Source organism: Apis cerana, linkage group LG2, assembly GCF_029169275.1.
Source record: "Apis cerana isolate GH-2021 linkage group LG2, AcerK_1.0, whole genome shotgun sequence".
Taxonomy (NCBI): domain Eukaryota; kingdom Metazoa; phylum Arthropoda; class Insecta; order Hymenoptera; family Apidae; genus Apis; species Apis cerana.
This window is the reverse complement of record NC_083853.1, coordinates 9,978,329-10,004,837: the sequence shown is the minus strand read 5'-3', so window position 1 is coordinate 10,004,837 and position 26,509 is coordinate 9,978,329. Positions and strand designations below refer to the sequence as shown.

General features: G+C 28.3%; 9 protein-coding genes and 1 long non-coding RNA gene across 15 annotated transcripts; 1 reads left to right on the top strand and 9 right to left on the bottom strand.

The window, feature by feature from the left end:
- The first annotated feature begins 271 nt into the window (after nt 1-271).
- Nucleotides 272-16,906, top strand: LOC107996771 (uncharacterized). The gene is made up of 8 exons (XR_001765874.3): nt 272-804; nt 4,370-5,321; nt 5,409-5,573; nt 8,058-8,172; nt 8,270-8,512; nt 10,571-11,119; nt 13,563-13,658; nt 16,350-16,906. It is a non-coding gene; the product is annotated as an uncharacterized LOC107996771 (long non-coding RNA).
- On the bottom strand, nt 939-3,241 carry LOC107996744 (odorant receptor 4-like). Of its 2 annotated transcripts, none has more exons than XM_017054931.3 (4): nt 2,149-3,241; nt 1,941-2,040; nt 1,161-1,427; nt 939-1,069 (listed from the first exon to the last, which is right to left on the bottom strand). In XM_017054931.3, exons 1-4 carry the CDS (start codon nt 2,940-2,942, stop codon nt 1,013-1,015), a joined length of 1,218 nt encoding a protein of 405 aa, XP_016910420.2. In that variant the 5' UTR covers nt 2,943-3,241; the 3' UTR covers nt 939-1,012. The 2 variants fall into 2 exon arrangements, with proteins under 2 accessions (XP_016910420.2, XP_061927036.1); XM_062071052.1 differs by having other exon boundaries at nt 1,166-1,427.
- LOC107996633 (odorant receptor 67a) lies at nt 3,369-5,057 on the bottom strand. Of its 3 annotated transcripts, XM_028666178.2 has the most exons (6): nt 4,965-5,057; nt 4,235-4,880; nt 4,069-4,168; nt 3,880-3,990; nt 3,646-3,801; nt 3,369-3,575 (listed from the first exon to the last, which is right to left on the bottom strand). In XM_028666178.2, the coding sequence occupies exons 1-6, from the start codon at nt 5,053-5,055 to the stop codon at nt 3,522-3,524; spliced, it is 1,158 nt and encodes a 385-aa protein (XP_028521979.1). In that variant the 5' UTR covers nt 5,056-5,057; the 3' UTR covers nt 3,369-3,521. The 3 variants fall into 3 exon arrangements, with proteins under 3 accessions (XP_028521979.1, XP_028521978.1, XP_061927040.1); XM_028666177.2 differs by having other exon boundaries at nt 4,235-5,055; XM_062071056.1 differs by lacking the exon at nt 3,369-3,575 and having other exon boundaries at nt 3,657-3,779; nt 4,235-5,055.
- LOC114577389 (uncharacterized) lies at nt 5,675-7,987 on the bottom strand. The gene is made up of 5 exons (XM_062071061.1): nt 6,790-7,987; nt 6,617-6,716; nt 6,164-6,274; nt 5,931-6,086; nt 5,675-5,863 (listed from the first exon to the last, which is right to left on the bottom strand). The coding sequence occupies exons 1-5, from the start codon at nt 7,593-7,595 to the stop codon at nt 5,813-5,815; spliced, it is 1,224 nt and encodes a 407-aa protein (XP_061927045.1). The 5' UTR covers nt 7,596-7,987; the 3' UTR covers nt 5,675-5,812.
- LOC107996768 (uncharacterized) lies at nt 8,166-10,571 on the bottom strand. Its single transcript, XM_028666183.2, has 5 exons — nt 9,349-10,571; nt 9,162-9,261; nt 8,633-8,743; nt 8,406-8,561; nt 8,166-8,338 (listed from the first exon to the last, which is right to left on the bottom strand). Exons 1-5 carry the CDS (start codon nt 10,146-10,148, stop codon nt 8,288-8,290), a joined length of 1,218 nt encoding a protein of 405 aa, XP_028521984.1. The 5' UTR covers nt 10,149-10,571; the 3' UTR covers nt 8,166-8,287.
- On the bottom strand, nt 10,712-13,005 carry LOC114577383 (uncharacterized). 2 transcript variants are annotated; one of them, XM_028666175.2, is made up of 5 exons: nt 11,653-13,005; nt 11,482-11,581; nt 11,228-11,338; nt 11,013-11,168; nt 10,712-10,939 (listed from the first exon to the last, which is right to left on the bottom strand). In XM_028666175.2, exons 1-5 carry the CDS (start codon nt 12,513-12,515, stop codon nt 10,889-10,891), a joined length of 1,281 nt encoding a protein of 426 aa, XP_028521976.2. In that variant the 5' UTR covers nt 12,516-13,005; the 3' UTR covers nt 10,712-10,888. The 2 variants fall into 2 exon arrangements, with proteins under 2 accessions (XP_028521976.2, XP_028521977.2); XM_028666176.2 differs by lacking the exon at nt 10,712-10,939 and having other exon boundaries at nt 11,040-11,163.
- LOC107996766 (odorant receptor 22c-like) lies at nt 13,109-15,393 on the bottom strand. 2 transcript variants are annotated; one of them, XM_062071067.1, is made up of 5 exons: nt 14,156-15,393; nt 13,763-13,862; nt 13,587-13,697; nt 13,337-13,492; nt 13,109-13,265 (listed from the first exon to the last, which is right to left on the bottom strand). In XM_062071067.1, exons 1-4 carry the CDS (start codon nt 14,948-14,950, stop codon nt 13,362-13,364), a joined length of 1,137 nt encoding a protein of 378 aa, XP_061927051.1. In that variant the 5' UTR covers nt 14,951-15,393; the 3' UTR covers nt 13,109-13,265; nt 13,337-13,361. The 2 variants fall into 2 exon arrangements, with proteins under 2 accessions (XP_061927051.1, XP_016910458.2); XM_017054969.3 differs by having other exon boundaries at nt 14,160-15,387.
- LOC107996760 (odorant receptor 22c-like) lies at nt 15,880-18,303 on the bottom strand. The gene is made up of 5 exons (XM_017054961.2): nt 17,186-18,303; nt 16,603-16,702; nt 16,374-16,484; nt 16,118-16,273; nt 15,880-16,047 (listed from the first exon to the last, which is right to left on the bottom strand). The coding sequence occupies exons 1-5, from the start codon at nt 17,986-17,988 to the stop codon at nt 15,997-15,999; spliced, it is 1,221 nt and encodes a 406-aa protein (XP_016910450.2). The 5' UTR covers nt 17,989-18,303; the 3' UTR covers nt 15,880-15,996.
- Nucleotides 18,304-18,529: 226 nt separating this feature from the next.
- LOC107996764 (odorant receptor 4) lies at nt 18,530-20,962 on the bottom strand. Its single transcript, XM_017054965.2, has 5 exons — nt 19,757-20,962; nt 19,172-19,271; nt 18,942-19,052; nt 18,707-18,862; nt 18,530-18,643 (listed from the first exon to the last, which is right to left on the bottom strand). The coding sequence occupies exons 1-5, from the start codon at nt 20,554-20,556 to the stop codon at nt 18,593-18,595; spliced, it is 1,218 nt and encodes a 405-aa protein (XP_016910454.2). The 5' UTR covers nt 20,557-20,962; the 3' UTR covers nt 18,530-18,592.
- A 782-nt stretch (nt 20,963-21,744) lies between these two features.
- Nucleotides 21,745-26,321, bottom strand: LOC107996763 (uncharacterized). The gene is made up of 9 exons (XM_017054964.3): nt 25,488-26,321; nt 25,024-25,123; nt 24,717-24,818; nt 24,477-24,659; nt 22,703-23,514; nt 22,530-22,629; nt 22,341-22,451; nt 22,097-22,252; nt 21,745-22,028 (listed from the first exon to the last, which is right to left on the bottom strand). The coding sequence occupies exons 1-9, from the start codon at nt 26,306-26,308 to the stop codon at nt 21,978-21,980; spliced, it is 2,436 nt and encodes an 811-aa protein (XP_016910453.2). The 5' UTR covers nt 26,309-26,321; the 3' UTR covers nt 21,745-21,977.
- Nucleotides 26,322-26,509: the final 188 nt, after the last annotated feature.

Here is a 26,509-nt window from a genome sequence, read left to right as displayed (position 1 = left end):
TGGAATCTTATAATATATTAGAATTAGTATTGGTTGATCTTAACTTGTTGTTTTCTAATAGAATTATCAAATATATTATGAACTATAAACCAATATTTATATAATTATTTAATTATATAATTAAATATGAATTCTACTTTTTTTCAGATTATATAAAAAAAATATTTTTGTAAAAAAATAAAATATTTATTCTGATAATTTTGATCAATGTAATATGAAAATGTTGAATCTAAATAGTGTGAGTAATGTACAATATATTAAAGTTTCACTTTGTTCCCATTTCTAAAAATTGAGAAACATTGTAATTATATTCTCTTATTACTTATTTATTTTAATATTATTATTTGATTTGAAGTAGATGATATTCCAAGAAGTATATATATTTTAATGTACATCTTACAAATTCAACAATATTTAGAAGCTCGAAGCACATGTAAAACTGAAAATTATTACTCGTAAATATAGTATGATATTACTATAAAAATGTACATAATTTATATTTTCTTTATTATAAGATATGGAAATGATGTTCCACTTAGCCATGGAACGTTTTCACATTCTTGCTTCCTTTCAACGCATAAATCAGTCTTTGTAACTTTGTAACAAAAATTGGAAACTGTTCACAGGCGTGCATAACAAAAATGGTGATCAAACAACAAGCATCTATAGTGTCGGAATATATTAAAAATCCAAGCATTGCATCAATTACACAATTTCTAAAGATAGAATGGTACATGAATCGAAAAACCCATAATAGAAAAGAAATGCCTGAGATCGGCATAGTTGACATAAATTTAGATTTATGTAAGTATTCAAATTGTTCATGAATGAATATTTGACAATAAATAGGACAGATGTGTATACAATGAGATTAAATTAATCTTATCATTTTAAATAAAAAAAATAAAGTTTATACTTTCAAATTTACTTGACTATAATAATATAATATGCAATATTTATTTTGAATATATATTAGATACATATTTTTTTATGTATTTAATACATGTGCAATTTATAACATCGTTACTTGACGTAATATATTTAAATATCCAAAAACTGTTTTTATTATCTGAAAGTAAAAATAAATTCTCATAAATATTTTCGAAATATTTGGGAGATCAATGGTATATTTCTTTAAATATTGAAAGAAATAGACGCACATTACCAAACGTGATCACCGACATATCAAATATCTTTCCGGCAGTCATTTTGTATTCCACGTTAGATCGTATAATAATCATTATCAAATTGAGAATATCTTTCTTAGGTAATCGATACCAGTTTGTCATATAAACCATGTTACCAATTTCCTTACACCTTTCAGTTAGTATTTCACCGATGTAACATATTAAAAATATGCTTAAAGTTATATTTATTATAGCAAAAATATATGTACTGAGGATCCTAATATTATGTTCAGACCATTCCTAATAAAAAAATGAATATTTTCAATTAGATTCTTCATTTGTTTCATTCATATTATTAATTTCATTTTTTTATTGCTATTTTTTTATTGCTCGAATTTGTGAGACTTATAAAAAATTAAGATAATTATATTAGAATTAGGTTCACTTGTTTAATTGCAATTATTTTGGAATAGATAGGCAAAGTGTTCTTCATCCTTAGAAGAAAATTAAGTTTAATCGATAATAATGTATTTTGAAGTTGTAAAAATAGTAAAAATAAATCCTGTTTCATGTCAAATCGAATAGAGAATTGTCCTACTAAAATGTTAGATTTGACATAGAAATTTATATCTTAAATCAATATTTTTAAAATATATATGTTAATATTTTTGTTTATTAAATAATAATAATAATTAAATAATAATGAAATTTATATCAACATGTGTTTAGATAAGTTATTAACATAAACAAAAATTTATTGATCTTGAAAACGGAATATTTAACAGATATATTTTAATTTGAAAAATGGCGTACCGCAAGAATGCAATAACTAAACAAGCATATAGTCAATATATTCTTGAACATTTCCATGAAGTATATTGGGCACAATAGATGTTCAGCACGTTCTAGGAAACTTCACAATTAATATGTAATTAGAGATATTCTCTAGAGAAAGATAGAAATAGATACATAGACAGAAAGAGCCAGAAAAAACAGAAAGAAATTACATAAAAAGTATTACCTTAGAATTCTCATATGATGTTCGATGATCACACTTATTTCATCAATGCGATTCTTATTTTCTTTCTGTGATCGATTTATAAATTCTTTGATCCATATAATCATTATAGTTAACTGACCAGAAGCGTGGCATGCAAATATTGTAGCAAAGCTGAAAGCGCTAACAACGGTAGCGCTCGTAATGTATGCAGCCAGAAATTGAAAACCAAGTACGATATCATGCCCTGGATTAGTATCAACCGGAATTTTATAGGTTGGAGAGGGTAAAACGTATATTTCTATACTTTCGTTGCCAACTTTGATTGTTCGTTTGAAAACTCCCAGTACGGTGCAGAAACAAAGAGTACCAACTTGCATGAAGGCTCCGATGCAACAGGAAATAATGCGACCAATTTTTGCGTTTTTAAGCATTATTTGTCGTTCCGTCATCCTCGTGATCGTCTTCCAATTAGTTTCCATATGCTCTATACAATAAAGTATATCGTTTTTACGAAGTAACAACACAGCATAATTGAGTCCTCCGCCTAAAATATAACTTATAGGAGCCAGAGTTTTTAATTTTGTGATGATATCTTCTTTCACGAAGACGAAATGTAATAAGCCTGATATTGTGTCAAGTATCGCGATAATCCAACAGAAAAGAATTAGAATCCTTGTCATTATCTTTTCGAATTTCGAAGTGGAGGATGGAAGTGGCCATACGCCTATTGTTTTCGAGAACCATTTGTTTAATTGTATGCTGTATTCGTTCAGACTACCAAACTTCTTTTGAATCGCGGAAATGTCGTCCGTCATCGTGTTTCTTCTTGGAAGTCGGAGAAACAACTGAATGGTATATACACATTGTTAGATGATGTGCGTCGATCGATACATAACTATTGGCAACGGTTAATCCGTGTGTTTACATTTCACCTCGTTGACGGTAGTCACACATGTCACACAAGTGAAGATAATAGAGAACAAGTTAGTTATCTTAGCGGAAAATTTATAAATAAGATGCATCTTATAAATAAAGTATGATTTTGAAATATTTGTATTACTTAAAATTAATAAGTGGAAGATTAATATATGTGAATTTTTTAATATTATTATAGTGACGTTTAATTAATACAGTGTAATATACTGAAGATAATGGTTATTTATTCTTTTGAAATAATTTTCAATATGGAAAAAATCAATCTTATTTTTCTCTGATTTTAAATGATTTTGAAACTTATTGAATTTATTTTTGAAATTGTTTATTCTGAAATTTATCTTAGAATATAATTTTTGAAATAAATTGAACTTTCGGTGTAAAAAAAATCATTTTTAATAATATTTTGAAATAATTATTTTGAATTTTGATAAATTTTTTGTTACCGCATCATGAAATATTTATGTAGTAAGAGTACGAAGTAAACTTAAATATGCTAAAGATGATTTTAACACCTGTAACAGAGAATAATAAAATAAAATATAATTTATACAATTTGATATGAAAAATAAATCTGCTACTTACGCTACAAAAGCTACTCAAAGATAATTCCACGAGTTTACCAGCTGTCAATTTTGTAGAAGAATTCGAAGCTGCAGATATTAATATTAAACTGAGTGCTTTCTTTCCTGGTAAACGATGCCAATCAATCATATAAGCTGACAAACCAATATTTCTACACTATGATATATAATTAAACGTGAATTCTATTTTTTATTTCAGATAATAAAAAAAAATAATTTTATAAAAAAAAACTACCTCTTCCGATAAAATTTCACCAATATAACATAATATAAAAATATTGAATATAAGAGATATGAGCAATATACAGTAGGTTAAGGTCCCTATAGTTTCACTTTGTTCCCATTCCTAAAAATTCAGAACGAAAGATAATAATTATAATTTTGCTTTCTTATCATATTTATTTTGATGTTATTATTTCATTACCTTAAGTAAAAAGTATCCCAAGAAACATATATTCAGCGTACATCCTATAAATTCAACGAAACATATTTCGTTTAGAAGTTCTTCGATTTGAGATATAAAACTGAAAATTGTTATCTATACAATACAATACTTCTATACAAATCTACATAATTTACACATTTTTTACCCTAATATATGTAAATGATGTTCAACAATATTGCCTAATCGTTGTTCATGCACTATGTTCTCCATGTCTTTGTCTCCTTTCAGTCCATCAATCAATTTTCGCAATTTTTTTACGAGAATTTGAAATTGTCCACAGGCATGCATAACAAAAACGGCGGCCAAACTGCAAGCACCTACAGTGACGGAATATATCACAAAGCCAGCTAAACATTGCATCAATTGCACGATTTCGAAGGATGGACTGGTGCGTGGATCGAGAAGTCCACGATAGATTGGAAATGCTTGAGATCTCACGATCTCGTTATCGATTATCTCTGTTCGTTTTGTGCAAAGAGGCATCACAATAGTATAGAAAAATCCACCAGAATACATGAAACCGGCGCAGAAGATCGCTAGAGATCGACCAATTCTTGCGTTCTCCATCATAATTTTTCTATCTTCCAAACAATATTGCGAAGAAACACGGGACCAGTCGATTCGAATATCCTCGATGCACTTACCGATATACGATCCACGCGAGAGGAGAACATAGTATTTGATTACCGCCATTATACAGAAACTAAACGGACCGATCATTTTAATCTTCGTATCGAGATCTCCTGTTTTGTCAAGGAGAGTGCACAGGGCGCAGGGTACGAGAAGGAAACCTATCAGAAAAATGCTGATTAAAGTGAGAATCACAGAATAGATTTTCTCTGTGGTGGTGACGCACAATGAGAGAGGCCAGATACCGATTGCTTTCAGCAACCAACGATTTATCTGAACACTGTATATCCAATCTTTGCTATATGAGACGGATGACGAATCCTTAGATACGAGCATAATGGTAACTGACAAGACGAAAGTGCACGATTAACTGAAGGGAAAGGTAACGTACAAAGCCGATAGTCATCGATTAGTGAAGCTTTCGATAATGCGCATGTGCTAATTTCAATACTTTCGAGTAACGATAAGTCGATTCATACGAGTTGCCAGTGCGGTTGAACTCTCTGTCGACCACCAGTTGATTCGATTCATAAGTGCTTATATAAAATAATGGAAAAATATGTTGTATACAGTGTTATATATAGTGTAAAAATATTAAAGAGGTTAGTTTTTAGATACATTTTATATTGTGAATCGATATTTTTGTTTTCTGTCTCGATTACAGTAATTTTTTTATAAATTCATTTTAGATATTTTTTGTGTGAACTTTCAAACAACAATAATTACATGGAACGATTATTAAATTGGATTTTTTCTTAGGATGGTAAAATTTATAAAAAGGATATTTTAAATGTTTGAAATAAGATTTGAAAACATGTGTTGGACAATACCAATAAAGAAGTTATTAAACCAAGGTAAGAAGTTACCAAAATTTATATTTTTCTTTTAATAATTTGTTTGATTTTTTAATATTGCACTATTATATTGAAGTTTATGAATATTGAATATATCACGATTAAAAAAAATAATCTTTATTTTTCTAATTTGTAATAATCTTCGAAAAATTCGAAATTAATATATAAAAATGATGAGAAATATTTTTATATTTTTAATATTACAAGTTTATGTATTCATATTTTAAGAGTATATTCTATTAAGTCATTTGACGCAATAGATTCAAATAAGTAAAAGCAGTTTTTATCACCTGGAATAATAGTACACTTTATAACAGTTAATAGATACAAGTAAATATAATTAAGCATATAACTCACATTACTAAAAGTATATATGGACATATGAACTATCTTATAAGCAGTGATTTTAACCACCATGCTGGATCTTAAAATGATTTGTATTAAATTCAATATATCTTTTCCAGGTAAATAATACCAATTTGTCATATAAACCGCTTCACCAATCATTTTACACTATTAAAAATTTTTATGATAAATATTGATAATGATTTGAATTAATTTATTTATTTATCAAATTGCATGTCTGTTACCTGTTCCGTTAGTACATCACCGATATAACATATTATAAAAATATTGAAAATCATGGAGAGAAGTATTACTGAAAATACGATCACATTCTGAATATCATGACCACTCCATGCCTAAAAAAGAAATACAAAATTTTAATTGGATTATTCATCTGTAATGATATTAAAGTTAAAATGTATACTTCAAATTAAATATTTTAGAATATTTATTGTATTTGCATAAAAATAAGAAAAATAATATATAATAATATATAATAATTTAATATAAGTTTTGAAAATTATACGCTAACTGTTATTATTGAGCGCAACTTTATTAATTATTATCAAAATGATTACAAACATCGAGAAAGTTATAGAAAAAAAATATACAATGAAAAAAACATATTAGTCATTAAAAGATTAAATAAATTTCTTCTTTACATTCTAAGATTCTTTCTACATTTGTTAAAAACATACCGTAAGGATATAATATCCAAGCATACATATATTTAGAGTACATTTGAACAATTCCATAAAACATATTCCACTCATTACATTTTCGATACCTGTTATAAAACTATAATCGATGTATATTTAAAATCACTTTCAGAAAATAATATGACAAATAGTTAACAAATTAAGTTTTTCACCTCAAAATCCTCAAATGATGTCGAATTATCTCGCCAATGTCATTCAATACAATATTCTTATTTTGAATGTTTGAATGATCCACAAATTGACGGATCCATGCCATCAAGAGACTTACTTGGCCACAAGCATGAGCTGTGAACACGGCTGCGATACTAACAGCACCAACTGCACTCGAATTTACAATGAATCCGGACACGAATTGTGATGCAATAACGATTTCATTTGTGGGACTTATATCGGTCGCGATTAATTTTTTGTACACTATACAAGGTATCATATGTACAATCCTGGTTTCGTTTCCGATCTCGATAGTTTGCGTGGAGAATGCAGTCACCGCGCAATAGGACAAAACACCGCCTTGCATAAAAGCTGCGCAGAACACAGTTATATAACGGCCTATCTTCGCATGTTTTATCATTACTTGTTGATCTTCCGTTTTCGTTACGATTTCCCAATCTCTCTGCATGTGCTCAATACAATACCGTATCTCTTTGTTCCGTAGTAACAATGTGGTGTAATTAATACCACCTATCAACCAATGACTCAGTGGACCGAGCACTTTCAATTTCTCATGGAAACTGTCATCTTCCAGGATTACGTGCAATAAGCAAGGAATCACGGTGAAACATATAAAGCAATAACAACAAATAATTAAAACAAAAGAAATAGTTTTCTCGAATTTTGTGGTGGATGAAAATGGAGGCCATGCGCCTATTGATTTTAAAAACCACCGATTTAACTGTATACTGTAGTTGCTGAGATTGTGATTGTCCTGCTGGATCGGTATAAACTTGTCGATCATCATGGCTACTCGCAAATACGACTGAATCAAATATTTTCCATGAATGAAGCATGGATATAGTTGTATAACGCTTGCGCAGAATTTTTTCTATGATTATAGAATCGATATGTCTAGTCGGTCTCCGCAACTTGTTGCAGTGTTACACGCGAATGTATAGAGTTGAGAGTTATTGATAGCTGTCGTGGGAATAAACAATATGCGATTATTATAGCGATTTATTGTTTATTACCGCGAAATGAAATTTAATAAGGTATTCGTAGTATTGTGCTTAAAGAAATGAAATGTGGTGAATAATCTTGAAAATGGAATTTTGAAAATATAGAAAAAAATTATATTTTTGCTTCTATTTATAAAAAGTTGTGGTTTAAAATTGTTTACATTTTTTTGATGATAAGGTGAAAGATCACATACGTCTAATTCTTGAGTATTTATCAGAAATATATATTATATTTTGATATGTTTCAGGTTTCAAACATAAAATTAAGAAGAAAAATTAACAAAGGAATAGATGAATCAGAGATGCCATCAGAGAATTTCAATTATATCATCAATTTTAAAATATAGAATAATTACTTGCAAGGTATAAAATGATATGAAGATTATGATTATATAGTATAAAAATGAAATACGATATACGTATTAATCTTTATCTCTAAATCTTACAACTTTATATACAGAGTTACAAGTGCATTTCGTTACGTCACTTGACGCAATAGATTTAAATAAGCGAAAGCAGTTTTCATCACCTGAAGTAACAATACATTTTATAGTAATCAATAGATATATACAAATATCAATAAGTATATGACTTACATTACCAAAAGTGTATATGGACATATGAACTAGCTTACCAGCAGTGATCTTAATCACCATGCTGGATCTTAAAATGATCTGTATTAAATTCAGTATATCTTTTCCGGGTAAGTAATACCAATTTGTCATATAAACCGCTTCACCAATCATTTTACACTATTAAAAATTTTTATGATAAATATTGATTTGAATTAATTTATTTATTTATAAGATAATATGTCTATTACCTGTTCTGTTAATATGTCACCGATATAACATATTATAAAAATATTAAAAATCATAGAGAGAAGTATTACTAAAAATACAATCAGATTTTGAATATCATGAACGCTCCATGCCTGAAAAATAAAAAACTTTTTAAATTAATAATCTATCATAATATTAAAGTTAATATATGTATACATTTTGTTTAAAAGTTCTAAAATATTTCAAAAAGAAAGAAATTAGTAACTATTAACAAGTATTTTATATACATATATTTATAATATGTTGTATAATACTATATAATGATATATAATATATAATCACTTTTTAAATTAATGTTCACTGACTTGATATCATCATTGATAATGACGTAACTTAATTGATAATCATTTGAACGATTACAATATTGACACAAATCGTCAAAAAAAACGCACATTAAAAGAAGCATACTTGTCATTAAAAGTTTAAATTAAATTTTTTTCAATATAGAAACACAATTTTCTAGATTTTTAAAACGTTTTGAGATCTTTTCTAGATCTGTTGAAAACGTACCGTAAGAATATAATATCCAAGCATGCATATGTTTATAGTACATTTGAATAATTCCATGAAACATATTCCAGTCATTACATTTTCGATACCTGTTACAAAACTGTAATCAATGTGTACTTAAAATCTCTCTCATCAAGATCACATGACAAAAATTGAATAATCAAAATTGAATAAATTAAAATTTTACCTCAAAATCCTGAGATGATGTCGAACGATTTTGCCTATCTTATTTAATCCAATATTTTTATCGTGAATTTTTTTCGAATGATCCACAAATTCACGAATCCATACCATTAGAAGGCTTAGTTGGCCGCAGGCATGAGCTGCAAATACAGCTGCGATACTGACAGCCCCGACTGCACTTGAATTCACGATGAATCCGGACAGAAATTGCGATGCAATAACAATCTCATTTGTGGGACTTGTATCGACCGCGATCAATTTTTTGTATGCTGTACAAGGTATCATGTGAATGGTTTTAGTCACGTTACCGATCTCAATGGTTTGCGTGGAGAATGCTGTCACTGCGCAATTGGATAAAACACCACCTTGCATGAAAGCGGCGCTAAATACAGCTATATAACGGCCTATCTTCGCGTGTTTCATCATTATCTGTTGATCCTCTGCTCTTGTCACGATCCTCCAATCTTTTTGCATGTGTTCTATACAATACCGTATCTCTTTGCTCCGTAGTAACAATGTGGTATAATTAATACCACCTATGAACCAATGACTCAGTGGACCAAGCACTTTCAGTTTATCACGGAAACTTTCATCTTCCAAGATCACGTGCAATAGACAAGGGATTACGGTGAAACATATGGAGGAATAACAACAAATAATTAAAACAAAAGAAATAATTTTCTCGAGTTTTGTAGTGGACGGAGATGGAGGCCATGCGCCTATTGGTTTCAAAAACCATCGATTTAATTGTATACTGTAGTTGCTGTTATTGGCCTGTTCAATCGATGCAATCTTGTCGATCATTGTGACCACTCAGCGAAGTCGCGAACACGACTGAATCGAATATTTTCCTTGAATGGAGTATAGATATAGTTTCACGACGCTTGCGAGAATTTTTTTCTCAATATATGTCGATCGATTTGTCTAGTCGGTCTTTGCAACTTGTTGCAGTTCTATATGCGAATGTATAGGGTTAGGAGTTATTGATAGCTGTCGTGGGAATATGCAATGCGCGATTATTTAAACGGTTTATTGTTTATCATCGCGAAATGAGATTTGTGAGATATTTTGTGCAATGTTTAGAAAAGTGAAATGTGCTCGATTATCATGGAAATAAAATTTGTAAAATATCAAGAGAAATTATATTTTGCTCCTCTTTTCAGAAACTTATTATTTAAAAATTGTTTGTATATTTTTGAAAAATGAAATTTTATATTGTGTTTCAGATTTTAGATATCTGAAGAATTAAGAAGATCGAAGAAAAAATAGATGAATCAGACGTCAAAGAAATTATCCGATTCATGAATTTCAACTGTAACATTGACAAAGTTTAGATGGTGATTAATACAATAATTTTTTGTACAGTATAGAATTTATGGTTTTTTTATTTAGAATATTTCAATTGTATATTTATGAGATAATGGAACATTTCAATTTTATTTGAATTACAATATAAGAATTTTAAATTATATAAATGAGATACGTATTAATCTTTATCTTAAGTTTTACAAATTAATGTATAAAATTACATAAAGTACGTTTAGTCACGTCACATGTCGTAATAAATTGAAGTATGTAAAAGTTGTTTTCATTACCTGGAATAACAATGGCTTTTATGAAGGCAAAATTTTATAATGACAGATATATATATACAAGTAATAATCTTACATTGCCAAATGTGTATATGGACATATGAGTTAGTTTACCAGCTGTGATTTTAATAACGGCATTGGATCTTGAGATGATCAGAATTAAATCAAGAATGTCTTTACAAGGTAAATAATACCAGTTTGTCATATAAAGTACTTCACCAACTTTTCTACACTATAGAATTTGAAAGTGATTATATCTTGAATCAATTATGGCATTTGTATATTTGTTACCTGTTCCATTAGTATGTCACCAATATAACATACTATAAAAATGTTGAAACTCATAGATGTTAATATCATGAAGTACGTAGTCAAATTACGAATATCATGATCGGCCCATTCCTGAAAAAAATAAATATTTCAATTATATTGTTGAAATTAATCATAAATACTTCTAATTCTGTTAATTTATCGTAACGAAAATTATAAAAGTTTCTTATCAGAATTATTAATTAAAATAATATATTAATATTTTTTTTTCGTACCGTAAGAATATAATATCCAAGCATAGATATATCTAACGTACTTTTGAATAATTCCATAAAGCAAAATCGATTCAACACATTCTCGATACCTGCTATGAAACTGCAATTAAATTGTACTTAAAAAGGTGCAGAAATCAATATCATAAGTAATAATTAACAAATAAATCTTACCTCAAAATTCTGAGATGATATTCAACAATATCACCTATTTCATTAATTACAACATTCTTATTATTATCCTTCGATCGATTTATATATTCACGAATCCATCTTGTAATTATTGTCAGTTGGCCACAAGCATGAGCTGTGAATACGGCGCCAATGCTGATGGCGCCAACCGCGATCGAGTTTACTATAAATCCAGACACAAATTGGGAAACGAGGACAATTTCATTTGTTGGACTCGTATCAATTGAGATTAATTCTTTATACACCGCACACGGCAACATATGCACAATCTTTGTCTCGTTACCGATTTTTATAATCTGCGTGGAAAACGCAGTTACCACGCAATAGGTTAGAACGCCACTTTGCATGAAAACAGCGCACAAAGCAGCGATATACCGTCCTATTTTTGCATATTTCATCATAACTTCTTGATCCTTCACTCTATTCACGATCTTCCAATCCGTTTGCATATGTTCTATGCAATAATGTATTTCCTTATTTCGTAGTAACAATGTGGTATAATTAATTCCACCTATGAACCAATGACTCAGTGGGCCAAATACTTTCAGTTTCATATGTAGATTTTCGTCTTCGAGAACGATGTGAAACAAACAAGGGATTACGGTGAACAATATAAAGCCGTAACAAAGTACAATTAAAAAAAACGAGACGATTCTTTCGAGTTTTGAACTTGAGGATAACGGCCATGCGCCAATTGGTTTCAACAACCATCGATTTAATTGCAAGCTATAATCGCATAGACTATCGAAACTTTCTCTCGATATTACAGACTTGTTCGTCATCGTGTCTATCGAAGTTATGGAAATGTCTGAATCGAATATTTCCAATAAAAGGAGTATGTTCATCAAGTTGCATAACGCTTGCGCAAAGTTCTTTGTACGATTATAAGCTGATCGATTAGTTTAGTTAGTCTTCACAATTTGTTGCAGCGATACACACAAATATAAATACATATTAAAAGTTGATGATTATTCAATGAATAGTGTGATAGAGGTTTAATAAATTTAATTGAAATGATATAAAAAATTATAATAAAAATTTGTAAAATGATAGTGCATTCAATGGTATATTTTGAAATTAATTTTTTATAAATATAAGTCAATTAAAAAATGTTGATATTTAATATGTTATATACGGATATTGAATCGTATTATTGATTGATATTGCATTAGAATTATGTTTAAATAATGATAAATAAAGACAAATTGATTTTTATTTTCTAATGTATACACATCTATTTAAACTTTGATACAATTAGAAAATAAAAATGATTAAAAAAAAGTAAAAAAAAATAAAAAGAATACGTATCAGATATAACGATACGTAATAAAAATAAAAAATCAGAATAATATTTCATATTATTATCAATGATTATTTTTAATTCAAGAATTGACAAAATTACTAATTTTATTTTAGAATAATAAACATCCGTATCATATTCAAAATCAATTTCATTTTTAATACGATATATAGACACGTGATCTTTTTACAACAAGTGTCTATTTACTATCAAAAGTAAAATATCTATATTACAAAAATATGGTTTAAGTCAATGCTCGCAACATATTTAAAAAAGCCACTGATGTTTTTACAACCTATTTGTTTAAGATAATTTTATTAATTTATAAATTCAAACGAGAATTATTAATAATTAATAATTACTTACGTCACTAAAAGTATAAATAGATAATTCAACCATATTTCCAGCTGTAAATTTTATCGATGAATTGGACATTGCAATGATTAAAACGCAGCAAAGCTTTTTCTTGCCTGTTAATCGGTACCATTCGATCATATATGTCATTTCTCCAACTTTTTGACACTATATTGAAACATTATTCATTAATTTCTATTGAATTATTAGTTTAAAATTAATTGAAATATCATTGCAGGTGTTTCCAGTAAAAATATCCTACCTGTTCGGCAACCAATTCGCCTATATAACAAAATATAAAAATGTTGAAGGTGAACGAAATGAGTAATGATATGTAAGTTAACGAAAGTGATATTTCTTTCGGATTCCATTCCTATAAAATCAATAAAATTTGGCTTAGCGTGTCTATCGTTTCGGAATTTTTTATTGCATGCATACCACTATTAGATAATATCCGAGAAGACACATATTCATTGTACAGCCTAAAAATTCTACAAAAGATATTTGTTGAAGCGCTCTTTCTGTAAGTGCCAAAAATCTGAAATATAACGAATATATATTGAAATAAAAATATTGCACATTCGAAAAAATTATTTGAAATTTTTACATACATAAAAATATTTAACAACTGGGAATTTTTATTTCAAATCTTATTTTTAATGTATCTAAGATGTGCTTAAAACCAGTAAACTCGAGAGATTTAACTATAAATGAATAAAAAGAAACTTTTAAATTTTATAATAAAAAATTTCTGTTGTTAAATTTTTAATATTTTTCTTATTCACTTTTTGATTTAATTATGATATAAAAAAATAATTATGCACGTATTACCCACTTCAATATTCGATCATGCTGAACCACAATTTTTGCGATTCTCTTATCCACGATTTTATTCATATCTGATCGGCCATCCACCAAACATTCCAACCAATTCATTAACATTTGCATCTGTCCACATGCGTGCACTGCAAATACGGCGGCTATACTAACCGCTGCTGCTGTTATTGCGTGTATGATAACACCTGATAAAACTTGAATGGAGAATAAAATTTCGTTAGCGGGGCTCTGACGCACATCAGCGATCAATTTCGAAGAAGGGAACGGTAACGGTATAAACGTTAAATTTTCATCCCTTATTTTACCCACGCTGATAGGTACAACGAAATAATAAAAGACAAATGCACTGTACACGAAGAAGGTAGAAATCAATGCTAATTTCTTTCCATAATTCGCATACTCGATCATGATCTTCTTATCCTCTTGATGTTTCACATTTTTCCAATCCCATTTGATGTGCTCGATACCTTTGCGGATATTGTCTTCGTGAAATGTTAAAAAATAATATTTCATCAGCGTCATCACGAAAAAACTCAATGGACCGATCATTTTGATTCTGTTGTACGTATCCTTTACCTCAACAACCAGGAACATGTTAGATGATGTGAGCATGAAGCTGATTAAACCGTAACAAACGATACCGATCAACACGGAATAACATTTCCCTACTTTAGACTCGCGTAAATTTGGCCATGTACCGAGAGGTTTCAGCAGAAAACGATTCCACTGTATGCTCAAATTCACATTCCTCTCATAATCATCCACGATGATAGACTGATTTTTTTCCATTGTTGACACTCGATAGTTGGCTAGATACTGAATATAGGTGGACAAAGATTGCAGAGGAAAATAATATTGCGCTTGCGCTTAAATTGTAAGAGAGAGGAGGATAAAAGAAGTAATATTTTTCAAAGGGTCCGACCCCTTTTAGTTATTAGTTTCTTCAGTTTATGCATTATGTATACAAGAGATGAGGGTTGATGACATAGAATCATCGATAAATTGATTTTTTCAAGCGTCAGTAGTGCACGAGTACCTTAGCGTGTAGCAACAGGTTGACGGAATCAATTTCTGAAGAATGAGTTTCTATTAAGGGATTAAAAGATTGAAAAATTTACGCGTTTGATAGGTGTGTATAGTTTATCGGAATTATAGTAATATTTGTTAGAAACGTATGTGAATATCATACAAGTGAATATTATTTTAGATGAATAAATTTTTTTTTTATTTCTTTCAATTTAATGAAAAAAAGATATGAAATGTAGGATTATTTGTATGTTATATATTGTTAAAATGAATAAAATATTAATTTTTTTCTTTTTTGTAATATTTTTTTTTTATAATTCTATTTGAATTTTAAGATTTCATCTTAAAATTTTTGATTATTATTATAAATATAAGTATTATAAAATATTAGTTAAAAATATAGAGAAAAAAATGTCAATTTTAATTATAATTAAAATTGCATAATTCTTATTCCTAAGAAATTAAAATATAAACATGTGAAAATTAAGTAGAAAAGTCAATATATAACTCTCCATTCCATACTTAATTAGATGTATATAATACATGTATTCTGAAAAAAAATTCATCATTTATATAAAATATGATATATATATATATACAAAATATGTTAAAGTATATATTTGAATTGTTTTTAATGATGGAATGATAATTAGTAGTATATGATAATAATATTAGGATAATGAATTTCTTCATTATATTTAAAATATCAATTTCATTGAATCTTTAATACAATAAATACAGATATGTGAATTTTTTACAACTAGTATCTACATACTATCAAACATAAATGTTTGTTATAAAAAAAATATTTAAGTCAATGCTCGTAACATATTTAAAAAAGCCACTGAGGTTTTAACGACCTATTTTTGTACAAGATATTTTTATCAATCAATAAATTTAAATGATAGATAGAAATAATTTGATACTTACATCACTGAAAGTATAAATAGATAACTCAATCATATTTCCGGCTGTAAATTTTATCGATGAATTGGACATTGCAATGATTAAAACGCAGCAAAGCTTTTTCTTGCCTCTTATTCGGTACCATTCCATCATATATGCCACTTCTGCAATCTTTTCGGACTATATTGAATCATTATTTATTGTTAATTTTTATTTGCACGATTTGTTTAAAAAATTAATTGAAATATTATTGCAGGTACTTCCAATAAAAACATCCTACCTGTTCGGCAACCAATTCACCTATATAACAAAATATGAAAATATTGAAAGTAATCGATGCAATTATTGCTATGTAAGTAAATGAAATTATCAATTCATTCGGATTCCATTCCTATAAAATCATATATATATAATTATTGTAATATTAATATCAAAAAATATGTATATATATATGTAACTTTTAAATATGTATGTGTACCGATTGTTTCAATTTTTTATTGCATGCGTACCACGATTAGATAATATCCGAGAAGACACATATTCATTGTACAGCCTAAAAATTCTACAAAAGATATTTGTTGAAGCGCTCTTTCTGTAAGTGCCAAAAATCTGAAATGTGACGAATACATGTATATTTCCAAAAAATTTAAATATGAAAAAATTCAAAATTTCAAATTTAACAATTTTTAATGTTTCTAAATATTTAATTTTTTTAAATCAACAATTTTAAATTTTCAAATTTTATTTTTATTTAATTTCAATCTTTCAAATTATCAAATTAACAAATTAAAAATAAAAAATTTCAAACACGAATTTTTTATTTTATACAGTGACTAATTTTCCTGTCAAATTGATAAAGAGTTATATGTTATTAAAAAATTCTCGTAAGCAGAAGAGAAATTCTTCGCATTCTAACTCATTTTCTATTCATTGCAATAATTATATTTTAATTTTATGATTTTATTAAAACAATTTTTTCTTAAAAATTTTTCTTAAGAACACACATGATATTTTAATAATAAATAATTCTTTTATTAAATTTTTACTATAATTATGATATAACAAATAATTATATATATATATATTACCTACTTCAATATCCGGTTGTGTTGAATCACAATATTTGCAATTCTGTCATCTATTTTCTTGCTCATATCCGACCGACCCTCCACTAAGTGATTCAACCAATTCATCAACACTTGCATCTGTCCACATGCATGTACTGCAAACACAGCGGCTACACTGCAAGCCGCCGATCTTATAGCGTTCATCACGATACCTGTGAGAATTTGAATGGACAACATGATTTCGTTGCAAGGACTGTCACGCACGTCGGCGATTAAAATCGATGCAGGGAATGGCAATTGTATAAACGTCAAATTTCCCTCCACTATTTTTCCCCCGCCGAACGGTTGAATAAGAAAATAAAATATGAAAGCACATAACATGAAAAAGAAGCAAATGAACGCCAATTTTCTTCCATAATTCGCATACGTAATCATAATGTTTCTATCTTCTTGGTGTTTAACGTTCTTCCAGTCCCACTCGATACGTTCGATACCTTCACGTATATCATTTTCATGGAGCAATAGAAAATAATATTTCATGAACGTCATCACGAAGAAACTCAATGGACCCACCATTTTGAGTTTGTTATATATGTCGTTGATTTCCACTATTAGGAATATGCTACAAGACACAAGCATGAAACCGATCAAACTGTAACAAATGATACTGATTAGCAAAGAATAACATTTTCCTATTCTCGAATTGCGTAAATTTGGCCAGGCACCGATCGGTGTCAGCAACCAACGATTCCACTGTATGCTCAAATTCGTCTTCCTCTTATAGTCATCCTGAGTGATGACGACTTGCTGATTTTTCATCGTTGACATTCAAGAGCTTGCTGGATACTAAATGTTACTGGTTCGATGACAATTGAAATGAAAAATCGCGTTGCGCCTGCGTTTGAATTTCGATTCGAAAGAGTAGATGACATTAATATTCTTTTTCAAAGGGTTCGACCCCTCTTGGTCCTTTGTTTGTTCATATATTATCAATGTTGAGGGTGTACGATAGGAGACATCAATAAATTGATTTTTTCAAACCTGTACAGCTGCACGAGCGCTTTAGTATATAGTAATAAATTGAAAATATAAATTTCTGGAAGATGAGTTTCTATTCTATTTCATTTTTCATTAGAGTGTTTTGAAAAATTCATTTAAAAAAAATGTGGAATTGTATGTGCATTAAAATTGGTGTATGTAATAATTTTTTTTATAAAACGTGTTTTGAAGCTAATATTAATGTGCATTCATTAAAAATATAAAGGAATAATAAAAATGAATATATTTTGGATTATAAATTATTTCATTAAGTGAAGTGTGTATGATTTTTATATATATTATAGGAATAAAGATTATTAGTAATTCCTATTCTTGCTATTCTTTATATTTCAAATTTTATAAATCTGTGCATTAATTAAAAGAATACATTTTGTTACGTCACTTGACGTAAAAGGTTTAAATATGCAAAACCGGTTTTTATAACCTGGAATAGCAATTTCATAATTGAAGCAAAATGCATATAAATATGTAATTAAATATCACTTACATCGGTAAATGTTTGAATAGACATATGAATTAATTTTCCTGCAGTAATTTGAACCACTACGCTCGATCGTGCTATGATTAAAATCAAATCAAGGATCATCTTATCGGGTAAATAATACCAGTTAGTCATATAGACTACTTCACCGACTTTCATACTCTGTTAAAAATTCGTGTGATTAATATTTATTGTATTATAGATTGATCTGATTCCATATTTCATAATAAATCTCTGATACCTCTTCTGCTAATATTTCGCCGATATAACATATTATAAAAATGTTGAAACAGACTGAAACGAATAACATAAAATAGATGATCATACTTCGTTTATCATAATCAGACCATTCCTAAAAAATATAAAAAGTACAAAATAATGCAAAAAAAAAATTTTGAAAACAAATATGATTTTAATTATATTATGAATAATTTTCTTTTTACAGTTATAATATTACTACATAATGTATACCATAAGTATATAATAACCAAGACAACATATATGCAGGCAGCACCTAAATACTTCCAAAAATATTATCCGATTTATCGTTTCCTCGATACATGATATGAAACTGTAATTAAAACGTAATCATGAAAATGATTGTTAGTGAAATTTGAATGAACATAATAAAAAATTAAAGAAATTTTATTTAAAAGATTTATTAAAAATATTTAATTAAAGATCAAATGAGACACTGATACTCATAATAATTGATGTTTTTATATATTATTATGTTTATTAATAAAAATTTTTCATTGTATAGCATATAATAGTATTAGCATATTATCTTATTCTTTTAATTACATAATTGTAATGTTGATCAAACTCTAAGATGAAATTTCTATTGAACATTTATAAATTCAATAACAATTATACTAATTTTTAATTTTTTATTTTTATAATTACCAAGGATATTTATAATTTAAAATATTTTTAGTGAATCGAATATAGAATTTTATTGAGAATTTTATATCTCATGTTAAGAGATTCATCAGTTCATAGTCTATAGTGTGCATAACATACTTAGAAAATATAAAAATACAAAAACAATCTTACTTTAATGTTCTTAGATGATGCTCCACGATAAAGCCTATTTCTCTAAAAATCATTTTCTCTCTTTTCTTTGATTTATTTACAAATTCCGTGATCCATGTCATAACTATATTCAATTGGCCACAAGCATGTGCTCCTAAAATAGCTGCGAGACTGAAAATTCCTGCAGTACTAGAGTTTACAATAAATCCTGATAAAAATTGTGAAGCAATGATGAGTTCGCTGTTAGGACTATGAGTGACATCTATTAATTTTCTGTATACAGCACAGGGTAGCACATGTACGATCCTTGTTTCATTGCCGATTTGAATGAGTTCTGTTCTCGAAATTGTCATGCAGCAAAAGCATAGAACTCCACTCTGCAAAATAGCCGCCGAAATAGCTGCAACGTAGCGGCCGAATTGTGCATTCTTCAGCATTACCTGTTGATCTTCTTCTCTTGTTACTGTTTGCCAATCAGTTCTTATATGTTCGACACATAATCGTATTTCTCTACCTCTTAATAATAAAGTAGTATAATTCATTGTGCCAACAAACCAATGAGCCAGTGACCCAAGTACTTTCATTTTCAAATAAAAACTTTCGTTTTCTAGCAACATGTGAAGCAGGCAAGGAATCAAAGTGAATAGTAAAGAACTATAACAGGAGACATTCAAAAGAAACGAGATAATTTTTTCATGTCTAGTTGTAGAGGGAAAACTGGGCCAGGCTCCAATCGGTTTCAGAAACCAACGATTCAATTGAAGACAATAATCGCTGTTGGTATCAGGATCAGTCTTTATCGCCACAGATCTGTTTGACATCGTGGCTACTCATCGACGTTATAAACACAACTGAATCGAAGATATTTTTCTCACGACTGTTGCGTGACAGTTTTAACGCTTGCGCAGGTTTCTTGGAAGAACCGATTGATTTGTCTAGTCGCTATTACTTGTTGCAGTGATGAACGCGTTTATGATCGATGAACATGCATATTATGGAATTATTTCAGTGTCATTCGATAAATTTAATCATTTCAAGAATAGTAAAATATCGTGATAATCAATAGCTTGGAAAGAAATATGAAAATCTAATTCAATGAATAATTTTACTTTGACAATAATATTAAATGATGTAATATTGTGCATTAATAAGTTGAAAAAATAATTAAAGTTTAACAGTTAAAATTTCAAATAAAAATTGTTTTAACTAGTAATGTTATTTGAAATATTTGAATAAATTAACTTTAACATCGATTGATAATTAATCGAGATTATTCGAAGAATAATCAACTATAATTACAAATAAAAATTAATTACTGTAACTATTACTTCAATTTAATTTTATCGAAAGCATTCGAATAAATCAAAAATAAAACAGCAATATTTTTTTGTAAATATCTCGAATAGGATAAAATACACATAATAACATGTTAACATATACAGGAAAAAATTATTCAAAATGTTAATTTTTATAATATTTCCAAAAATTATCAAAATCGATGAAGATTCACCGATTTCGAATAGTTATCAAAATAAAATAATCAAAATAAATATCTAAAAAAAATAAATTATTGTTGAAATTATTTAAATGTAATATGTAAATAATATGTAAATAAAAAAATTAGCTGTTTTATATATTTATAAAATATTTGTTTTTTATTATGGTATTTATTATTTAAATAAAAACTTAATCAATTTTAGAAAATCAATATTGAATAATAATAAGAAATAAATTATTTTTATAAATATTTAGATAAGTTTTATATAAACAAAAATTATTTATTATTTATGATTAAAATATTAGTTTTATTTATCATTCATGATGTAAACAAAATTTTTTTATCGAAGTCTGATTTATTCGAAGTCTTTGATAATTTAAATTAAAATTATTACGATAATTAATTTTTATTCCCAAATATAATTAATTAACAATTATAGAACAATTATACAGCTTTTTGAATAATCTCGCTTAATTGTTCGGCAACGTAATTATTCAAAGCATTGAATAAATATTTTTGAAATAACTTTATTCCTAATTTCAATTCCAAAATTTTTCCTACTTACGTTGTGATATAATTGACTTTTTCGTAACATAAGATTATATTGTAAAAATAATAATTTATCTTTGTTTGCGATTGTATTTTTATTATATTGTAAAATGAAATGAATTTATGGAGAAATTTTAATTTTTATAATTAATTTTATAAATTTAATATATCAATTTTCTTTTAAATTTTATTTTATCACGTCATTTGTCGTAGTAGATTTAAATACGCAAAAGCAGTTTTTAACACCTGAAATGATAAAATATTTCATGAAGATTACAGTAAAAATTATTTATAAATACAACTATCAAACTTACATCACCGAAAGTATAAATGGACATATTAAATAATTTTCCAGCAGTGATTTGGACTACGACAGTCGATCGTAGTATTATCAAAATCAAATTAAGGATTGTCTTATCGGGTAAATAATACCAATCTGTCATATAAACCACTTCACCAATTTTCATGCACTATTGAGAATTCAATCGATTGATTATGATCATAATTTTCATTCATTGCATTTCAATGCGAATTATTTATAGTACATAATTTTGATACCTGTTCTGTCAATATTTCACCGATATAACATATAATAAAAATGTTAAAACAAATCGAGAGAAGCATCATGAAATAGGTGGTTAAATTTTGAACATTTTTTTCCGCCCATTCCTAAAATGGAGACATAACACAAAATAATAGTAAAACGAGATTAGAATACAAGAGAAATAAAATCATTTTTACGTATACCGTAAGAATATAATAACCGACTATACATATGATCATCGTGCACCTAAACAATTCCAAAAAATATATCCGATTCATTATATTCTCAAGATATGTTATGAAACTGCAATTGAAATGATATCATAATCATAGAAAAAGTTGAGAAAATATATAAAACCATCATAAAAAAATCTTACTTCAATACTCTCAAATGTCGTTCTACGATTATTCCTATTTCTTTAAAATCATTTGTTTTTTTTTGCTCTCTCGATTGATTCACGAATTCCGTGATCCATACCATAACCACACTTAATTGGCCATATGCATGAGCGGCAAGAACAGCCGCGAGACTAAAAATTCCAACTGTGCTGGAATTTGCGATAGCGGCTGCCACAAATTGGAAACAAAGCATAAAAATGTTGATGGAACTTTCCTCGACGTTTACCAGTTCTTTGTACACAGCACAAGGTAGCACATGAAGAACTCTTGTCTCGTTACCTACTTGAATAGTCTCCGTTGTCAATATAGTCACGAAACAAAAGCACAAAATGCCACCTTGCATGAAGATGGCGCACGAGGCGGCCACATAGCGGCCAAATTTTGCATTTTTCAGCATCGTCTGTTGGTCCTCCATTCTTTTTATTGTTTGCCAGTCGGTTTCCATATGCTCGAAGCAATAACGTATATCTTTACTTTTCATTAATAATGCTGTGTAATTAACAGTGCTAACAAACCAATGGCTCACAGGACCGAGTGTTTTCAATTTCAGATAAAAGCTTTCTTCAGCTAAAATTATTTGCATCAAACTAGGAGTCGCGCATAATATCACAATTGCGTAACATACGATATTTAAAATTAACGAAACGATCTTTTCAAATTTTGTGGTGGTAGAGAACAAAGGCCAAGCACCGATTGGTTTTAGAAACCATCGATTCAACTGAAGACTGTAATCACTGTTGATTTTAATTTCCTCTGTGATTGCGACTTGGTTCATCATCGTGAAATGAAGTTAATAATGATGTGCGGTATTCATGCATTGATATGAGTGAGATTATTCAACGCTTGCGCAAGTTTTTTTACTATTCGATCGATTCGTCTAGTCAGTTAAATTTGTTTCGGAGAAATATTCAGGTAAGTTGAAAATTGTAGGTTGTAATCGTGTGAAATGAAGGATGTGCATGAAGTGTATGAGGGAAACAAACTATGAGAATATGGGAAGTGTATGAATAGCAAAGTACTATAGAGATTTATATATGTTGCTAAAATTGCTAGAAGATTATGCATCATTATAAATGTGTGTGTGTATGTATGTGTATAGTTTTGTATATAGTTATAATTTATTCGAATTTAGTTCGAATATAGTGTTAATATTTGTTCGAATTTTAAGATTCCATAGTTTTAAAATTGTGAAATTATTATATATTATTAGATATTATTATTAGATACAAATATTCTGTAATATTAAGGAGATAAAATTTGAAATAGAGAAAAAAGTGGGGTATCAATCTATTTCAAAAAAATGATAGTTTTTATGATCAGAGATTTAACCAAATAAGATGAAGTTGCGTAAAGTTTTCAGTTAGTATAAGAAATTGCTTGATGTACATTTTCTTTCTGAAATAATACTCTATATCCAATCGATTTGTTTAGTCGTAAGAATTTGCCACAGAAGAGCACGCAACAAGTGTTCAGAAAAAAATTGTAATAATCTTCTTAACTGTAGCATAAGAAATAGCCTTGACCTAAGAACTTTTATATGATTATGAACTTTCATAATAATAGTAGCACATATAATGATAACATGGATGATAATGAATGTTTACTTTTTTTTCTTATTTTATGTAAAATATCTACAATAGAATTTGCACACTTTATACATTGTCATTTACATCGCAATTGTACGGATCATATTAAAATATGCAAAAGATGCTTTAAACACCTAAAATATAAAGTACATATATAAAATTATACAGAAAATGTTTTCATATCAATACTTACAGCAGCGAAAGTTGCGATAGAAATTTGTATTAATTTTCCAGCAGTAATTTTAATTACCATACTCGATCTTGAAATGATTAATACTAATCCGAGAGCAGTTTTATGAGGTAACTGATACCATTCAGTCATATAAAATTTCTCTCCTACTTTTTTGCCCTGTTGAGCAATCGTTTTAAATTTTAAATAGATTCTTCTTTAATTTTACTTTCTTACCTGTTCTGTAACTATCTCTGCTATATAACAAAATATAAATATATTAAAGACCGTAGATGCATATACGATTGCGTATATAGCTAATACTGTCTTTGATTTTTCCTAAGAAATTAAAATATGAACGAAAATTAACTAGAAAAATGATCGCATGATATTTATATACGTATACGTGTATAAACACTTATAAACACTTAAAAATTTAAATCATTTAAAATAAAAATATTATAAAAATATTTTCAAATATTATATTATATTATATTTTATTATATTATATTATATTATGTTTTTTTCTATATTTTTAACATACCGTGAGAAAGTAATATTTAAGAATACACATGTTCATTGTACATCCCACCAATTCAACCAAGCAAATCATATTCATAACTTTTTCCATATACCATACAAGACTGAAACCAATATTTTTGTATATAAATTTATCACAGGATAATAAATGTATAAATAAATTAATCAGGGAACTTGAAATAAAAAAATAATAAAAATAATATAAATAATAAAATTTATAATTCTAGAATATTTTAGAAAGAAAATTTAATTCAATAGAAAAATCTATATTTTAAAATATATCATGCATCAGATATTCATAATAGTTTAGAAAAATAATATAAGTATATTATATATTACGTTTATTTATTATATCACATGCACATCACTAAAAAAATATTCAAATTGAGAGATACAAATACTTCATTACGATATATTTTATCATTTTCAAACATCAATAAATATAAAAGAAATATATTAATCAATTACCTTAATGTTCGTAGATGATGCTCAACGATAAAACCAAGCTTCTTGTGAAGCGTGTGCTCGTCCTGTTTTTTCTCATTGTTATCTTTCACCAATTTATCCGACTTGGCCATCACCACGTTGAACTGACCACACGCGTGCATTGCTAATGCGGCGGCTAGTCCGCAAGCTCCAACTGTGACCGAGGTTGAGATGAATCCGGAGACGAACTGTAGAGCGAATACGATCTCGTTCATGGGACTGAACCTAACATCTAACAGGTTCGTATAGAATGGACAAGGTAACTGATACATCGAATAGCTGTCATTTCCAATTTGAAATGTTATCTTTTTGAAACCTGTGATCACGATGTAAGATATGACTCCGCAATACATGCAAAGTGCGGCGATGCACGTGATGAAACGACCGAGTCTAGCGTTCTTTATCATCAATTCTCGATCTCTAGCTCTTCGAACTGTTTTCCAATCATATTCTATATGTTCAATACAATAGACGATCTCTTTTGCTCTCATCAATAGACAACAATAATTCAATTCTGCCCTTATCCAATGGCTTGTCGGTCCGATTGCCTTCATTCTTGTCTTCAAACTCTCGTTTTCGTAGAAAATGTACATCATGCATGGCATCACCGTGAAAATAATCAGCGAATGACAGATAAAGTTTAATAATTTGACGAGTAATTTTTCAGTTCTTGTGGTTTTCGTGAGATTGGGCCAGGCACCGATCGGTTTTAATAACCAACGATTCATTTGAATGCTGTACTCGTAATCGCGGGCATAAGATACCGACATTAATACAGATTGTTCGTTTAATTGATTCATCATAGATACGTCACGTAGGACGTTCGTCGAATGAATGATGACTTGAGTTTAAGCTCTAATAGTCGGATAAAATGGCGCATGCGCGAGTTTTTTTCTTTGGTACGAATCGCTACAATACAAATGTTTCATTGCATCTTGACGAGAATATACGATTAGTGCAATAAAAGTGAGATATATAGTAGATTGATGTACAATGAAGTGAAA

Coding starts and splice junctions, on each gene's coding strand:
- LOC107996768 (XM_028666183.2), bottom strand. CDS start 10,148: ATGATCGACAAGATTGCATCGATTGAACAGGCCAATAACAGCAACTAC. Junction 8,744..9,161: donor TTGGATATTATATTCTTACG/GTACGTTTTCAA, acceptor TTTATTTTTCAG/GCATGGAGCGTTCATGATAT. Junction 8,339..8,405: donor CCATATACACTTTTGGTAAT/GTAAGTCATATA, acceptor TTGTTACTTCAG/GTGATGAAAACTGCTTTCGC.
- LOC107996633 (XM_028666177.2), bottom strand. CDS start 5,055: ATGCTCGTATCTAAGGATTCGTCATCCGTCTCATATAGCAAAGATTGG. Junction 3,991..4,068: donor TGGGATACTTTTTACTTAAG/GTAATGAAATAA, acceptor CTGAATTTTTAG/GAATGGGAACAAAGTGAAAC. Junction 3,576..3,645: donor CTTTGAGTAGCTTTTGTAGC/GTAAGTAGCAGA, acceptor TCTCTGTTACAG/GTGTTAAAATCATCTTTAGC.
- LOC107996744 (XM_062071052.1), bottom strand. CDS start 2,942: ATGACGGACGACATTTCCGCGATTCAAAAGAAGTTTGGTAGTCTGAAC. Junction 2,041..2,148: donor CATCATATGAGAATTCTAAG/GTAATACTTTTT, acceptor TTAATTGTGAAG/TTTCCTAGAACGTGCTGAAC. Junction 1,428..1,940: donor TTAGTTATTGCATTCTTGCG/GTACGCCATTTT, acceptor TTTTTTTATTAG/GAATGGTCTGAACATAATAT.
- LOC107996763 (XM_017054964.3), bottom strand. CDS start 26,308: ATGATGAATCAATTAAACGAACAATCTGTATTAATGTCGGTATCTTAT. Junction 22,630..22,702: donor CGACATTTGAGAGTATTGAA/GTAAGATTTTTT, acceptor TTTCAATTGCAG/TTTCATAACATATCTTGAGA. Junction 22,253..22,340: donor GTGAAATATTGACAGAACAG/GTATCAAAATTA, acceptor AATTCTCAATAG/TGCATGAAAATTGGTGAAGT.
- LOC107996764 (XM_017054965.2), bottom strand. CDS start 20,556: ATGTCAAACAGATCTGTGGCGATAAAGACTGATCCTGATACCAACAGC. Junction 19,272..19,756: donor CATCATCTAAGAACATTAAA/GTAAGATTGTTT, acceptor TTTTAATTACAG/TTTCATATCATGTATCGAGG. Junction 18,863..18,941: donor GCGAAATATTAGCAGAAGAG/GTATCAGAGATT, acceptor AATTTTTAACAG/AGTATGAAAGTCGGTGAAGT.
- LOC114577383 (XM_028666175.2), bottom strand. CDS start 12,515: ATGAACATACTCCTTTTATTGGAAATATTCGATTCAGACATTTCCATA. Junction 11,582..11,652: donor TATCATCTCAGAATTTTGAG/GTAAGATTTATT, acceptor ATTTAATTGCAG/TTTCATAGCAGGTATCGAGA. Junction 11,339..11,481: donor TTGGATATTATATTCTTACG/GTACGAAAAAAA, acceptor TATTTTTTTCAG/GAATGGGCCGATCATGATAT.
- LOC107996760 (XM_017054961.2), bottom strand. CDS start 17,988: ATGTCAACGATGAAAAATCAGCAAGTCGTCATCACTCAGGATGACTAT. Junction 16,485..16,602: donor TCGGATATTATCTAATCGTG/GTACGCATGCAA, acceptor ATGATTTTATAG/GAATGGAATCCGAATGAATT. Junction 16,274..16,373: donor GTGAATTGGTTGCCGAACAG/GTAGGATGTTTT, acceptor GATTCAATATAG/TCCGAAAAGATTGCAGAAGT.
- LOC114577389 (XM_062071061.1), bottom strand. CDS start 7,595: ATGATGATCGACAAGTTTATACCGATCCAGCAGGACAATCACAATCTC. Junction 6,717..6,789: donor CATCATTTGAGGATTTTGAG/GTGAAAAACTTA, acceptor CATCGATTATAG/TTTTATAACAGGTATCGAAA. Junction 6,087..6,163: donor GTGATGTACTAACGGAACAG/GTAACAGACATG, acceptor AATTTTTAATAG/TGTAAAATGATTGGTGAAGC.
- LOC107996766 (XM_017054969.3), bottom strand. CDS start 14,950: ATGGAAAAAAATCAGTCTATCATCGTGGATGATTATGAGAGGAATGTG. Junction 13,698..13,762: donor TCGGATATTATCTAATAGTG/GTATGCATGCAA, acceptor TTGATTTTATAG/GAATGGAATCCGAAAGAAAT. Junction 13,266..13,336: donor CTATTTATACTTTTAGTGAC/GTAAGTAATTAT, acceptor TTAAACAAATAG/GTTGTAAAAACATCAGTGGC.